This window comes from Primulina eburnea, chromosome 14, assembly GCF_022965805.1.
Source record: "Primulina eburnea isolate SZY01 chromosome 14, ASM2296580v1, whole genome shotgun sequence".
In the NCBI taxonomy this organism is placed as follows: Eukaryota; Viridiplantae; Streptophyta; class Magnoliopsida; order Lamiales; family Gesneriaceae; genus Primulina; species Primulina eburnea.
Genome location: NC_133114.1, coordinates 30436928 through 30452752, shown reverse-complemented (window position 1 = coordinate 30452752; position 15825 = coordinate 30436928). Strand labels below are relative to the sequence as shown.

The following is a 15825-nucleotide window of genomic DNA, read 5'->3' as shown; positions in this document are numbered from 1 at the left end:
GGTAATCGAAAATCACATATACTAGTAATATGAATTATTCACTTTGGACCTAAGTCCACATGAAATGTTTTTGGATTTTATATAATAATATAAACAATATGTTTGTATGAAACACTATTGCCATAATACTGATTATATTCACTTTGGACCTAAGTCCACATGAAATTGGTTGTTTTTGGATTTTACCAAAAAAACTTTATACCCAACCTCGTATATTTCTAATGTGTGATTTTAGTTCCATTCAAAAATTACAAGTGACCATATCTTTATTCCCCCATGAACGCCGAAATTAGGTGGAAAAGGGAAAGGAAAGGAAAGTAAACTTTACCCTGTTCTCTTTTCTCCCAATTTATTTTCGTCCCAAAAAGTAAAACCAATATTTTGGAATTAGCATAAAAGATTACCATTTAATTTTCTGCATTTCAAAAATATATTTGTTCTCATCATCTTATACATCTCACGGTCATTACTTTTAATTAACTTTGTATGTTTTCTAAAGTATTCTATAATTTTAAATACTTAACAATGTATTTAATTTTTTTTAAAAAAAAGCTGAATAAATAAAAAAGCTAAATATGTAAACAGTCTATTCAACGTAAATGGAAATAGTAGGTCCAGCCACCTTTATTGTGGCACTCCCAATTGGTGGGAAAGGTGACAGAAACCTCTGCCGGTGGAGGTTCAATCCGTGTTATTTAATGGACGGGAGGGGAAATTAGATTAATCATGGACAATTATAAATAAAATAATAAATGCACCTGTTCCAGCTCATTGTACCGAGACGACAGAGATCGGAGATTTGCTGCTTTTTATGAGCTACAAAAACACTACGTGGAGGAAAGTTCATATCTTTTTCTTCTCCAATCCTGTGTCGAAACTCGAAAGGGAGAAGAATAATAAATGGGTTTCTCATTTCACTTGGAGAGCTGAAATTCATTGATTATTTGCTGGCAAGAACAAATCTTTCTTGGTGTTTGTTATTGACCATTCTTGAAGTTCAACCCAGAGCACACCCATTCTCTTGCAACGTTCTATTTGGAAGTGCAGTTGAGACTTTATAATTTTTCGGATCTGAAAAGGTGTAATCTTGGAAGTCAGTTCTTGGCAACAGCAGGACGTTATTTATTCCTAAAACAAACAAACAAACAAACAAACAAACCTACTAGAGGGGGCAGGGGACAAGGAGAACTAGACCGACTTACACTTTTTAAACCCTTTTGGTGTTCATGGAATCCTTTATGTGGCAATGGATGCTACGCGGGTTCTCATTGTAGTTACGCGGCAGAGTGCTGATTTTTAGCTTTTGCGTCAGACGGGTTGTGATAATCTCGTGGAAGGAATTGATTGCGAGAGTTCTTTGAAGCTTTAGAGCTTGAAGTTCGGTTACTTAGATTGTCTGGATCCAAACCATTAGCAATGTCCGAAAATAACGCGGAGCTGAGGTCACTCGCCTTGACTCCGACTTGGTCTGTTGCTACTGTATTGACCATATTTGTCGCTGTTTCACTGCTTGTAGAGCGCTCGATTCATTGGCTGGGTAATGTGAGTTGCATTCATCTCTTCTCTTTGAATCCACCAAATTCGTACTTGTTTCAAAAAATCTCTTTGAAGCACCTGTTTCAAATTTGAGTTTTTATGTTAGGATGAAACTCAGACGAACTTATCGAGTTGTTTTTCAGAAAATGCTTTTAGATTTCAGGAGTAGCTGATTAGGAACAATTTTCTACGCAGGTTTTCATTAAATTGCCTTTTTAGGATGTAATAGTTTGATAACTTTGGTCAAAATTAAGTGGCTTTGAACTAAATTTGTCAGCTTTCGTTTTTTTCTGTGATTTCAGTGGTTGAAGAAAACTGATAGGAAACCTTTGCTTGCTGCTGTGGAGAAAATGAAGGAAGGTGATGTCAAATTTTGCGTGTATTTTGAAACTAAATGCTGTTCCAAACTTTTTCCTGGCTTCTAACTCCGAGCTTGTTTTGAAACCTGCCTACAGAGTTGATGCTTCTTGGATTCATATCTCTCCTACTAACAGCAACTTCAAGCATTATATCTAATATATGCATACCATCAAAGTTCTATGATGGCGCATTCGCCCCCTGCACCAGGCATGAAGTCGGCGAGGAAAGGGTGGATAATGGCTTAAAGGAGGGAAGACTTCTGATGACCGGTCTTAACTAGGAACACCTGCCGAGAGGCAAGTCAGTTCTAGAGAAGCAATTGTGTTTCTTTGGTCATCTGAGACTCCCAAAGTGGATAAATCAACTATGTTTCTTTGTTTATCATCACAATTATATGGTCCTTATATATTGGTTCTTGCAAAGTAGAGCTTTTCTTATCTAGTGATCCAACAATTTAGTCATATGCTCCTTTGTTTTCCTTTCCGAGTTCATATGTGATATACTTGCCGCATTTCAGAAAAACCTAAGTTTATTGGGTTTGACTTGTCTTACAGAATTACGAGCCATTTGTTTCGTATGAAGGTCTTGAGCAACTCCACCGATTCATCTTTGTTATGGCAGTTACACATATATCTTACAGCTGCTTGACTATGTTGCTGGCAATTGTAAAGGTAGTATATCGAATTTTCAGATTACTCATCTACATACGACTCATAGTTGTTTAAGGCAGCCAATCTAGTCTTGTTTTAACTGAAACATGCTATCTTCCTCATTTATCTTTCAATTTATTCTATCATCTCAACTTTTGGAATTGTCAGGGCCCTGATAGGTAATTATTATGTTCAGTTTAGAATCACATAAGAGTTCAAGTTTCTGATTTTACTACCTTTGGCTTTAATTTTTTGTCTCTTCATAGGTTCTAACATGTAGGTGCTCATTATTCATGCCAGATTCACAGCTGGAGAACATGGGAGAATGAGGCTCACATGGACAGATATAATACATTAAGCGGTAATCTAGAGCACTTTTTTTAGTCCTCGGACATATTCGTTGCTTCCTTTCCCATTTTGATCACTATATCTTAAACGAATTGAGGATATCTTTGCAAGGTGAAAGGACTACCCCTTTATCAGCATACACTAGCTATTAATGGGTATGAAAAATTTCGAAAATTCCTACATTATTCATGACTAAAATTCTGCTAATAGCTGAGATGACACAATGAATTTCTTTATTAGAAAAAAAAACAAGACATAATATGAGGCAAAACTCCATTGATGAATGAACGAGAGATTCTCGATACAGCAAAGCTATGTTTCTGTAATAAAAAATCTGAGATTCAACAGCTACAAGTCAACCTATTTATACCAACAGTAAAGAAGGGAAAATGCGACTAATAAAACGTGTTTAAGTAAATGACTTCTAATATTCCCCCTCAAGATGGGGAGTGAATGTTTTCAATTCCCATCTTGACCATCAGTTCTCGAAGCTTTGAAGGAAGAAGGGCCTTGGTGAATATATCTCCAAGTTGTAAGTGGGAGGCAACGTGCATTACTCGGATGATGCCTGACTGTATTCTTTCGCGCACAATGTGACAGTCAATTTCAATATGCTTTGTAAGGGAAAATGCGGCTAATAAAACGTGTTTAAGTAAATGACTTCTAATATTCTTCATATGCATTTGTCACTCTCTCTTAGCACTAGTTATTACCTCGGTATAGTGAGGATCAAGTGTCAACAGTAGAATATAGGATCAAAGAGTGAAGTTATGTTCTATTAATTAGAAATTTGGAAGAAGTTAAGACTGATCTGCGTCAATTTCTTCTTTGCAGAAATCACGACGGCCCTGACAATGCGTAGGCAATCAACCTTCGTCAGAGTCCATACATCAAATCCTATGGACAGGAATAGATTCCTTGTTTGGGTGGTAGGTGCACTTGTCTGCTGCTGCTGCTGCTCTTCTTTAGTTTATGTTCGTAAATATATTATTTCTTCTACTTATGTGGTATGTCTATTTAAATAATTGCATCATTGCACATTTCTGTATGACCAACAATCCCAAATGGCAGTGTGAAATGGCTTTGTTTTCTTTTGGTTTCATTCGGTTTTGTTACTCTTTGTCACTCGTTCATATTTAGCTAAGAAGGATGCTTGATTAGAAACTAACACCACTTCGTTCTGATTGAGATTAAAATGGCTTGAATGTCCAGACTTGTTTCTTCCGTCAGTTTGGGAGGTCAGTGGTCCGTGCAGATTACCTTTCACTTCGCCAGGGATTCTTTGCGGTATGTAAAAGTCAGAGCAAATGGTGAACAAGGCCACTTCTGTATCCTAATTTTTTTTAAATGTAATTACTCATAATATAAGATTTTGATCATTGTTTGATTTGAGAATAATTTTTCACAAGGTACCTCCACAATGTCAGCAATAAATTAGGGCTATTTCTTGCGCTAGAATTTAATTATTGATTTCACTTGTTACTTTTTAGACATTTACTATGCGAATGAGATTATACTCTATGATAATCTGTTTCAAGTGTTTTATCTTTTCCAACCTTGCAGTAGTTCATGTCACCTTGTCAGTTGTATATAATAAGGGCTCACATAATTTTCCACGATAATCTAAATGATTCTTAGGTTGATTTGAATATGTGCTGTATGTCTTTTCTTCTTTTTTAATCTCCTCTGGAACTTTGCGGTGATATGTATCGATCAAATTTATTTATTTATTAATTGCAAAATTTTCTGTCTTCCTATAAGAATCAGTTATTAATAACATCTCTGTTTACTTCTTCTTATTCTTTTAAATTATGGCAGAATCACAACCTTCCATCAACATATGATTTTCACAGCTATATGATACGCTCCATGGAAGAAGAATTTCAACGGATTGTTGGTGTCAGGTAAGAAAGAATATCACGTAGAAGCTTATTATTTACGTTATATTTTTTTGATGTTCTTTTACTTCTAAAGAGAACTAAAAGGCTGAATTTCTTTATTGCTATTTGGTTAGAATGCAAAAACATAGCAGTCCATGTGTTCTGTTCGCCAGTGATCTCTTTCATATACCCTTTTAGTGCTGTAAATCATGGACCCGTCTACTGTAAATGATTGTTATGAAGGTGACCTGGTATTAATTTCTCCATTCTAATCATTATGTTGCAACATGGTCATAAATTGGTAGATTTTTTGAAAACACGACGTGTAGCATAGCTGTCTTGATCTATGTAGGCAGTCCATTACATGAATCCAGTTTTTCCTGATCTGTATGGTTTTCTATGGGAACCTTGTGACATTCTTTTCTGTTTATTATTTACAGCGCTCCACTCTGGGGATTTGTTGTAGCGTTTATGCTGTTCAATATAAAAGGTAATTTTGAATCAAAAGCTACTATATTTTTTGTCTCGCCTTTGTTTGGTCAATTTCAAAATGTGTACCTCAAATCCAAATCACCACCTCCCTCACCAGTCAGGCTTCCATGTTGGCTCTTATTTTTGGCTAACAATCGGAGCTTATGCTCTTATGGTGGATGACTTAATGATAACTTGCACTTTGCATTCTTACATTTGCTCCTTTTATGTGGTCTAAAATTCGATGAGAAGGGATGGACAGGCTAATTTGTCTTAAGTTATCTTTTTTGAATTGCAGGGTCTAATCTCTATTTCTGGATTGCACTAATTCCTGTGACTGTAAGTTCCTCTAACTGGCAGTTGAAACTTATATAAGTTTTCATATTTTATTTGGTTCATTTCTTGAGGATTTTGTGATTTCTTCCTTCTTGCCACGCACAGTAAGAGAGGAATTGCTCTTTTGCCATCATTATAACATGATTTGTCATGTTTTGCAGCTTGTTCTTCTTGTGGGCGCTAAACTGCAACATGTTATAGCAACCCTGGCACTGGAGAGTGCAGGAATAAATGGGAGTTTTTCCGGTCTTAAGTTCAAACTCAGAGATGAATTGTTTTGGTTCAATAAGCCAGAATTGTTGTTGTCCTTGATTCATTTTATCTTATTCCAGGTTGGCCAGTAAAATTGTAATCATGGAACAATAATTTTGATGTTCTTCAAAATTCTCTTGATACATATCCATATTGTGATACTAACCCTTCTATGATACTTGCAGAATGCGTTTGAGCTGGCTTCCTTTTTTTGGTTCTGGGTACTCTTTCTTCCTTTATGTTGCTTTGCTTCCTTCGTATACAATTTAAATTAACTTGGAAACCGTACGTTTAAGAAACTAAGTTAAAGTTATAACACTAGAAGCCTGTGGAATGTTTTGTTCTTTTTTGTCAACGAGATGAGTGTTAGTTCTCTTATATCTGTACCTTCGAACGCAGTGGCAGTTTGGATACAATTCATGCTTCATAAAGAACCACTTGCTTGTTTATATACGTCTCTTCGTGGGGTATGCATAAATTTTTAAGTTGTTACAACATATTGAACCTTCTGTTATACCTTTCACGAGTCTCAGAGTTTAGCTTCTGTCGGCAGGTTTTCCGGACAGTTTTTGTGCAGCTACAGCACCTTACCACTCTATGCACTTGTTACTCAGGTATTCTGCATATTAAACAATCGTAGAAAAATTGAACATTGAGTAAATATGACGGTATGTTTTATTTCTTAGATGGGAACAAACTACAAAGCAGCCTTGATTCCAAAAAGAATTAGAGAAACAATCCATGGATGGGGAAGGGAAGCTAGGAGAAGGAGAAGGCATGGCCATTTCACCGACGATTCCACTGTGCACACAGACACGAGCACAGTAGCATCAGTCGAGGAAGATGATAATCACTTGCCAGATAGTCCTGTATTTGCTCCCGAAAAAGGTGCAGAAATCGAGTTGCAACCTCATGCTGTCATTAGCATTGATTTGCCATTTACTGACCAGAGTTCTAGTCAGATTGGTACTCCTTTCTTTCGGCCCTCAGCTTCAGTTTCTTCCCCGTCTTCTTTAAGAATTTTGCCAGAGATGATACCAAGGTCTTCTTCAATGCCACGATAAAGTAATGGATAGGAAAATTCAGAATCAGATATATTGTAGTAATCGTGTAGATGAATGAATGGCTCGCGTTTTTGCATCTTTATTGTTAAATACCAGTCGGAGAAGCTCAAGCAGATAGGCAAGATAGATTGTAAAATATTTATATAATGACTTCAATAATTCTATATTCTTCTATTTCAACATATAATTGTATCACTTTATTTCGAAACCATAAATGAAAATGGCTGTTTTACAGTTTAGTTCATGGACCAGAGTTTACAGTTTAGTTCATGGACTCAGTTCTTGGAAACATCTTCCAGCATTTGGCCATCCGAGCCTGGTTGTTCTGCCTGATTCTTACCATCTAGTTCGGTCATCTGTTCGAGCTGTCTCTCTTTGTCTGAATGACTGGACTTTGAATCATCGTCGGCATTCAATTTGGGCTCGCTATGAATTTCATCATTTTCAGTTTTCTTGATATATGTTTTGTGTTCATTGTGACTGTCTTGTGGGCTCGGTGGGACCTGCGAGTTGTCCGAATGATGCCACCTGACTTGTGGTTTTGGTGGGGCCTGCCAGTTAGCCCAACGTTGCGCAGCAACTTTATGTTGTCCATAACCTGACGAGCACCAGACGGGGCAACAATTTGAAACTGGTGGGCAAGAAACTGTGCAACAAGTTGGAGGCGGGGGATAGTAGCAGCCGCCCTGATAATTTCCACCATCACCACAGGCATAGCCGCAACCACAACCATAACCTCCATTGCCACCACTGTAGCCACCACCAAATCCACCATCACAACCAAAGTTTGCACACCCGCCATAATAGCCACCGCCACCACCAAAATTTCCACACCCGCCACAACCTTCATTCCCTCCACAATCGCCGCTGCCTCCACCTCCACCTCCACCCCCACCCCCACCTCCAGAACCATGACTACCTCTGCCGCCAGATTGCCACTTGGAGTCACTTAAGCTGGAAATACCACCGGTGCTCTGTGTATCCTGGAAATTAGACGGTGCAATGTTTGGCTTTTCAGCATCTGAAGAGTCAGTAAGTACCCTACGAGCAGAGCAGAAGCTCAAGCATAACAAAACCAAGAATCCCACATGTGCAAAACCCATAGCTGTTGCCATTTAAGAAATATTTCTAAATTTTTCTTATCGATGACATGAAAACATATGCAACGAGCTTTATATAGTGTTGGAAAACAAGCCATTTTAGTTACCAAGCAGTACGAAATTTCAGCAGTCTTTTGGGTTAGCACTCTCCATCCTCTTCCCACTTCTTGAAGCACTTAAAACTCGTGATCGTTGCATGGATAGTGGTAGTTATAATTTTGTACTACAATAATTTATTAATTGCAGAGTTCTATTTCTGTACCCCCATTTTCCCAAATGTTATCCCGGTTTAAACGCAAAGAAATGAAATTTCTGCTCCAGATTTTATTATTAGAGTTCGATGAATTTTAATATTTTGAAGTTTGAACGGATATATACCAAAGTGTAAATTACGTAATAATTAAAATTTAAGGCGAATAGCAAACTGCAAATAAAATACAAAAATGCTAGTCTTTACTATTTTTTTTAATTTTTTTTTCAAGAACGTATACTTCTTTATTATTAATTAAATTGGAGTGTAATATAATAATCATTTTTTAAAATTTTTCTAATAATAACAACTTTTCGACTAACCAATTGTATAGTTTAAAATAACATAATTGAAGAATCACAGTGATATCTTTACTTTCATAATGATTTGAAAAATCATTCTCATTCTACTACATATAGCTTTCAACAACTCACAGATTTGAAATACTGGCGAAGTGAAATTTTAAGACCATCCGAATTCAAACTTTCATTCGGCATTAAATATAGGAATTAGTATGATTGTGTTTATTGATTGGGTCATTGTGCAGGCTTCGTCTTCTTCTGCCTCATATTCTTCTAGTCTGGAGTTGATTATAAACTTTTTTATCATCTTAGCTCTAGATATACAATCTTGCACTTTTGTTTTTGAGAAGATCAGCGAACCAGGCTATTTATGCCTTAGCTAAAACCGCTGGTTCTATGTTTGGTCTTTTTAGGCTAATTATATGCTTGGGTATCAGACATCCTATTGTGTGTAGGAGAATAGAAACATAGAATTATTAAAATTTGTCTGCACACTATAAATCTTAGCGTGTGCTAACAATATGAAAGCAGACACGTAGTGAAAAAAGAAAAAGAAAAGCATGAATTCAAGACGATTTGACCCAACCTGAAAAATCTCTGAAGTAGTAGCCATGAAGTTGATGTCTTGGTGTGGGAATTGGGGAAGTGGGAAGAAAAATATCGAGAAGCAGGATAACAAATACAGATGCCAGAGAGAAACTCTAGGCCTTTCTAACTTTTTAGTAACTCGATGAAGTTGGATAAAGCAATTCGAGTACATAATAAAGCCATTCATAAATAAAGCTGAGATATCAAATCAGGAGTGAATTAGTCTCATCAGGGGAAATGAATGAAAGTAGCAGAGCAAATCTTATTTCCCAGCATATGCATCCCTCAAGGATTGGGACATCATTTTCTCTCTATTTTGCAGTTTTCTTTCAGCAGCTACTATGTAAAGGCTAAGAGTTTAAATAGATGCGGTAATGTAAATATTCCACCTCCCTAATAAGAATACAATATACAACAAAGTGAAGCTTATAACATGCAGCGAGAATGTGAGAATCGGAAAATTAAGTTCTCCGACAGCATGATTAACTAGTCTGGAATTCTACATAACCACGACTTCTTGGTTTCTTTGAACCACCAAAATTCTAACTTGCTGATTTTGAACTCCAACAATACGGATACCCACATGGTAATGTAGTCTCTGTTAATTTGCTATTTAAAAGAAATTTTTTTTTAAGCCCACAATCTCATCATTTCATCCTTTTCCCCTAGATGTGCATAAAGCGAAATCAAATGATTATATCCCATCGCATCTCCGTGAATCTTTTCTTCCAACTTCATGTAAGTTAGCGCTTTCTCCTTGTAGTTAGCTTTAATGAACTGATCGGCCACTATTGAATAAGTAGCCCAATCAATGGATATGTCGGGCTGAGATTCAATCTCCTCAAGTAGCTTCCCCATGCCAACAAGATCAGATCTCTCTCCAAATGAGTTTATGCGTATTCTGTAACTAAAATTGTTAGGAGCAACACCATTAGTTTTCATTTCTGAGAGAGCCTCAGGGATTTTTTCAAGCTCGCCGGCCTTTTTGTAGAGTGCCATGAGATTGTTGTAAGCAAGAGATGATGAAGCATATACTTTATGTTTCATTTTCTCCATGTGGTGAAGTGTTTTCTTCAAGAGTCCTCTGACAGAAGAATTCAAGAGAGCACCATATGTTTTTTCATCTTTCTCTTGTTCGCTCAGGTTATCAAAATATCTCTCCGCAGCTTCCGATCCACGGACTACACCAATCAAATCCAAATGCACAGCAGGATCACCAGGTGAAAATGTATATGCATTATTAGAACTAATCCACTCACAACAACGAGCACGATGCATCCACTGTCAGAAAAATTATCAAGGGTATTTTTATTATTGAAAACTTTTTGGCTTCTAATTATCGAACTGAGTTGTCGTTAGATAAACTGTTTGGGTCTTACCTTAGCATAACTTCAACTCAACAGCTCGGTAGATTGGTTATTTTTATTATTGAAAACTCTTTGGCTTCTAATTATTGTTTCCCAAAATGTCGTTATCAGATACATCGTGAACTCTTCACACGAAACAAATCTAAAACCAATCAAGAAAAGCAGAATTCCAGAAGACTGATTCTTAGCAAATAACCTCTTATTAATAACAGTGTAGACAATTATTTTCAGAAGATAAACCGATACTTTTCAACAGAAGAAAAAAGGCGATCAACAAGATAAAAAAAAATCTGAGGAACGAGATTAAAATAGCAAAGACCGAAAACCACACCTGAAGTGCCTGAGAAAAACGCTTGCGGCTTCGATGATCTCTGATAATGCGAAATATCTCACGGTTATGGACTTTTCATTAACCCATTAATCGGGAGCCTGAACAGTGTCGCGATCGACTTCGACATTGCTAATTCTTGAAAACAAACTTCTGCATCTTGATGCCGAGTATTTTGGGGAATTTTCATGGGCCGCAGAAGCAGTAGCAATGGAGCAGCAGTGGATTTTAAAAGACAAGGTTTTTCCAAAAGCAACAAGATATCTGGAGCGTGCAGACAGTAAAATCGATCCCTTTACGGCGGTGAACATTCTTGAATAGGTGACAGCAATTATGGATAGCGGTCGTCCGTTAGAATGGTTGTGATTTTTTCCCCGAGGTCATAGTGTTCAGCTTAGAACAAGTGCTCACAATGCCTGGCTTTTTGTCAGTCTCTTATTCGAACTATCTTGAAACTAATACGGAATTGATCTCACATGGAAGGGATTACAATTTACAAGTATTGATGTTCATCCTAAATTTAGAAATTTTGGAATCTTGACCTCAGATGACATGACTTTCCTTCAAATGAAGATTTCCATGTGGAAAGGGACGTGAATATCAAACATTTCGTAACTGATGTGTGTAAATATATTGTCCATCAAAATGAGATGGAGATGATTGATAAATATATATGATGCGCACTTCAAATCTTTTATTCATAATCATGTTCGAACTCATATTCTTATTTGTGAGAATTATATAATGAAACTTTTGATCATATAGAAAAATATATTGAAATAGGTACCAAAAAGTTAAATCAATATTTATACAGTATATCGTTATAAATTGACAGACAAAAAGTATATATAATCCTCTTTGCAAGAGGTTAAAAACACAAATACAAAAGGGAAGTGGGCATTAATCATATGTTAATATCCCACAAATGTAGAGGTTTTCCAAGAATATCAGGTGCAGCAGGAAAAGCTGATCCCGGTTGAGTTCAAGTATTGTAATAGGTCTCTAACAAAAACTACATAATGCATACTGCATATATAAGCAGTCCCTCAGAATCTATACAAACCTGTACACCATGAAAATGTAAACTAAAAAAGGATAAGGCACAGAACAATGCAGCAGAAAAGGAAGATGGATACTCTGTTAAGTGACTTGTCCAACTGCATTTCTTGCCTCCTCATCCTTGGGCTACCGTTTCCTGGAAAGTGGTAAGAATTGGAATATGGATGAGCAAACAAACTCGAGTCTAGGCCCCCAAACATTCTGGCAAACACCATTTCACTGACCATGTTAATGGTTGGACTGAAGATATTGGTTGTTGCGGTATAATTACCAAACGGTGGGGTAAAATATTGATGTTGATGAAATGTTCGGTTCTGTGGCAGAAATGGGTTCGGATGGTTCGGCTGATTTGTATCCGAAGTCACTGATGTTGCAGTGGCAGACACCACATTTGTCCCGATTGCTGGTGGTCTCTGGGGTATGGCCAAGTCCAGTTGTGAAGTTTTCCTAGCTTCAAACTTGGAGGCCGAGGACGTACCGCGACCATACAGGGGAACCACTGACGAGGTAGAGATGTAAGATTTACAAACTGGACATTTAGGTTGCCCATCTGAATCAGGTGAGGTGTTTTGAACCTGAAGCCATTTGTAAAGGCATGGCCAACAGTATAGATGTCCGCAAAGTGTGACTACAGGGTCGTTAGATGAATCTAAACAAATGTTGCAATCAAAGCATCCATTTACATTTTCTGAAGCTGTTGCTGACGCTGATACAGAATTCAGTTTTTGTTTGTGCAAATCATTCCCCTCGGATCCGAAATTCATTGCAGAGGAATCAAAGTTTTGCTGAAAAGCCATTAAACTGCATATAGAGAGACCAGGTTACAATCACTCATAGATTATTTTACATATAACTTAGAGCACTCAAATAAAGAATGTCTGAATGTTGGTGCGAATCTTAGGTTTCCTGCACACAGATTATAGTGGAATACACGTCTTTACGAAAAAAATACATTGAGAAAAAGTGTAAGATGCAATCATGCAACAAGCATAGATGGTAACAAAACATAGAAACAATAAAATAAGATAATCTCGAAGATCTGAAACACTCAATTAGCTGAGGTCAAATATGCATTCAACTACAAGAATGGTAGATGTCAATCTGTGGATGATTGTTTTAGAGACTCAAGTTACTATCAGTCAGGAAGAAGGAATAATGCTCAACAATCATCATAGGTAACAAATGATATCCTTCCGAAAAACAGAAATCATTCATGAAAACCATCATATGCTTGAGCTGTTCTGGATTCCACTATCGCAAAATCATTTCAAGTTAAATAAACACAAACAAACTGATGACTTTATATCAACTGGTAAAACCTCAAATCAGTCCGTCCTACTGCAAGAAAAAAACTACAAAAATTCAATGATGCAGAAAATAAGGAAAGAGCCTTAATCCTCCTTAAGGGACCATGTTACTTGATCTTATCTTATCTTATCTTACATAAACAATCAAAACATCATAAATCACGCTTTAAATACTACCAACCTCTCACGGAACTATAATACTCCAAAAGGAAGAAAACAATATTTATGAATTCATTGGATTCCACAGATGCCATGCTCGGTTATTTCTATAACCATGTTATAAAAAAAAAGACATTTTTAAGTTCCAATACATTCATTAGGGACGATGACACGAAAATCACATTAGATCAGCTTATTTGGAAGCACAGGGGAACTGGCGAAAAACTCAGGTTGGATTTGATAAATAACCTTCACACAAAGATCCAGGATCTTTATCCTTGAGAGTTTTAAAATAATTATTTTATTTGACATGAGAAGCAGCCTTGATTTATGAAAATAAAAAAAGCAAAAAATTTGATTTTCGTTTCATGTAAAAAGAATTCAAATCAAAACTCAAAAGATGGTCATAACTCATATATATTCGTGTCTACGCAACATGATTAAAAAGGAGAGAAATTTCTTCACATGTAAACCTTCTTTGATTGGGAAAGAAGCAAGGAAGCGTACACCTCGCCACAAACACCAGCCCGAATAATGACGAAGAATTCCAAATGCTAATGTAACAAGCTAAAATTTTGGAAGAAAAGCTAAAAAAAGCTAATTTTCCGTTTGATTTCATACCATTGAAAGCGTTCAAAAAAAAAACCTGAAAACATGTTATGCCAGCAGTCCGTAAGGAGGCAACAAAACCCCAGAAGATCAATAATCGCGAAACTCAAAGAGAACATGAAAGTTGTACAAACATATAAAGATATCCAGAATACCGGAAAGTAAAGAAAGATATTGTTACCGGGATAAAAACGATCGACAGGAGAATATCCCTGCAGCAATGTATAGGGGAAAGAGGGAGAGGAAATGGGACAACAATGGCGGAAAACGGGAAAATAATTGAGCAGTTGAGGATAATGGGGTTGGAGAAAGAGATTCGCACCACAAAAGGGGTAATTAAGAGAAAGTCAAAATCTTGTGTGAGAAGATGGCATAGGTCGTGGTATTTGAGATATAGATTTTTTATATGAGTTGAAAAAATATTATTTTTTATATTAAAAGTATTATTTTTTTATTGTGAATATCAATAGATTTATCCGTTTCACAGATAAAGATTCGTGAGACCGTCTCACAAGAGACCTATTATAAAGAAAAAGGGACTCGACTGTCATTTGATTTAAAAAAAGATCCACAACTTCCGTCGACCCCCTTCCATTTCTTTTTCGACAACGATTCTCAATGCATATCGTCTTTTCTTTTCGAGCAATTCTTGACGCAGATCCTTCCAATCTAAGCAAACTCAATCGAACAAATGACGGACAAAAATATAATAATATTAACGTTTATTTCGATTTATTTCTTCTATTTTTTAGACTGACTTGAAAAAGAAATGGTCGACTCACGCTTGAATGAGTCGACAAAAGCTTGTGTCGACCCAAGCGCTGGACTCACGCTTGGGTCGATCCAAGCGCAAGCGCTTGGGTCGATCCAAGCCCCACACTTAGGTCTACCAAGGTGCTTGTTGGGTCTATCAAAGCGCAGTTTGTCGACCCAAGTGTATCGGTTGACCCAATGTCCACAGATGTGCACGAAGAATTTTCATCTTTGTCCACACAGATGGATCGACCAAGGTTGATCTCTAGGTCGACTCATGTTGATTTTGGATTGACCAAGGTTGTTTTAGGATAGACTCTTTTTCTAACACATGAATCCATGGATTTGACAAATATAATCGATAATTATTTAATTTTGATAGATAATCACACAATTTTGACCAATGTTGTATGTTTTTAATATATGAATAACATAATTTCACAAGTATGTTTTATAATGTTACATGTTATGACATAAGAGTCACAATTCACCTATGTTACATGTATTTTGACATATGAGCCACAATTTCATTTTAACATATGAATCACAATTCATAACTATATTACATGTTTTGACATATGAATCACAATTATGTTAAATGTTTAACATATGAATCACAATTTCACAACCATGTTACATGTTTTAACGAATGAATCACATTTCACATTTATGTTACATGTTGTTTTAACATATTAATCACAATTTCACAATTATGTTAAATGTTTAACATATGAATCACAATTTCACAACCATGTTAAATGTTTTAACGAATGAAACACAATTTCACATTTATGGTACATGTTATTTTAATATATTAATCACAATTTCACAATTATGTTACATGTTTTAACATATGAATCACAATTTCACAACCAACTATGTTACATATTATTTTAACACATGAATCACAATTTCATAACTATGTTACATGTTTTAACATATGAATCACAATTTCATAACCAACTATGTTACATATTGTTTTAACATATAAATCACAATTTCACAACATGTTGCATGTTTTTTAACATATGAATCACAGTACATGTAACATAGGTGGAATTGTGACTCATATGTCATAACATGTAACATAATCATATAACATTATA

The 15825-nt window shown here is 36.2% G+C and overlaps 4 protein-coding genes across 10 annotated transcripts; 1 reads left to right on the top strand and 3 right to left on the bottom strand.

Annotated features, from left to right (window-relative positions):
* Positions 1-696: 696 nt before the first annotated feature.
* LOC140811761 (MLO-like protein 11) lies at positions 697-7130 on the top strand. The gene is given in 15 exon segments (XM_073169829.1): positions 697-1542; positions 1839-1896; positions 1992-2231; positions 2455-2567; positions 2847-2907; positions 3729-3823; positions 4107-4181; positions 4713-4798; positions 5215-5264; positions 5544-5584; positions 5743-5913; positions 6019-6054; positions 6233-6300; positions 6387-6447; positions 6520-7130. Coding segments are annotated over 15 exon segments (1659 nt in total). The 5' UTR covers positions 697-1416; the 3' UTR covers positions 6898-7130.
* On the bottom strand, positions 7131-8278 carry LOC140811759 (uncharacterized). Its single transcript, XM_073169828.1, has 2 exons — positions 8105-8278; positions 7131-8002 (listed from the first exon to the last, which is right to left on the bottom strand). The coding sequence occupies exon 2, from the start codon at positions 7998-8000 to the stop codon at positions 7173-7175; it is 828 nt and encodes a 275-aa protein (XP_073025929.1). The 5' UTR covers positions 8001-8002; positions 8105-8278; the 3' UTR covers positions 7131-7172.
* An 891-nt stretch (positions 8279-9169) lies between these two features.
* Positions 9170-11488, bottom strand: LOC140812074 (pentatricopeptide repeat-containing protein At4g21705, mitochondrial-like). Its single transcript, XM_073170267.1, has 2 exons — positions 10836-11488; positions 9170-10646 (listed from the first exon to the last, which is right to left on the bottom strand). The coding sequence occupies exon 2, from the start codon at positions 10413-10415 to the stop codon at positions 9768-9770; it is 648 nt and encodes a 215-aa protein (XP_073026368.1). The 5' UTR covers positions 10416-10646; positions 10836-11488; the 3' UTR covers positions 9170-9767.
* A 179-nt stretch (positions 11489-11667) lies between these two features.
* Positions 11668-14302, bottom strand: LOC140812072 (E3 ubiquitin-protein ligase RMA3-like). Of its 7 annotated transcripts, XM_073170264.1 has the most exons (3): positions 13831-13996; positions 12116-12692; positions 11716-12027 (listed from the first exon to the last, which is right to left on the bottom strand). In XM_073170264.1, exons 1-3 carry the CDS (start codon positions 13974-13976, stop codon positions 12007-12009), a joined length of 744 nt encoding a protein of 247 aa, XP_073026365.1. In that variant the 5' UTR covers positions 13977-13996; the 3' UTR covers positions 11716-12006. The 7 variants fall into 7 exon arrangements, with proteins under 7 accessions (XP_073026362.1, XP_073026366.1, XP_073026363.1 ...); XM_073170261.1 differs by lacking the exon at positions 13831-13996 and adding an exon at positions 14148-14302 and having other exon boundaries at positions 11668-12692; XM_073170265.1 differs by lacking the exon at positions 13831-13996 and adding an exon at positions 14148-14302 and having other exon boundaries at positions 11668-12676.
* Between the last annotated feature and the right edge of the window lie 1523 nt (positions 14303-15825).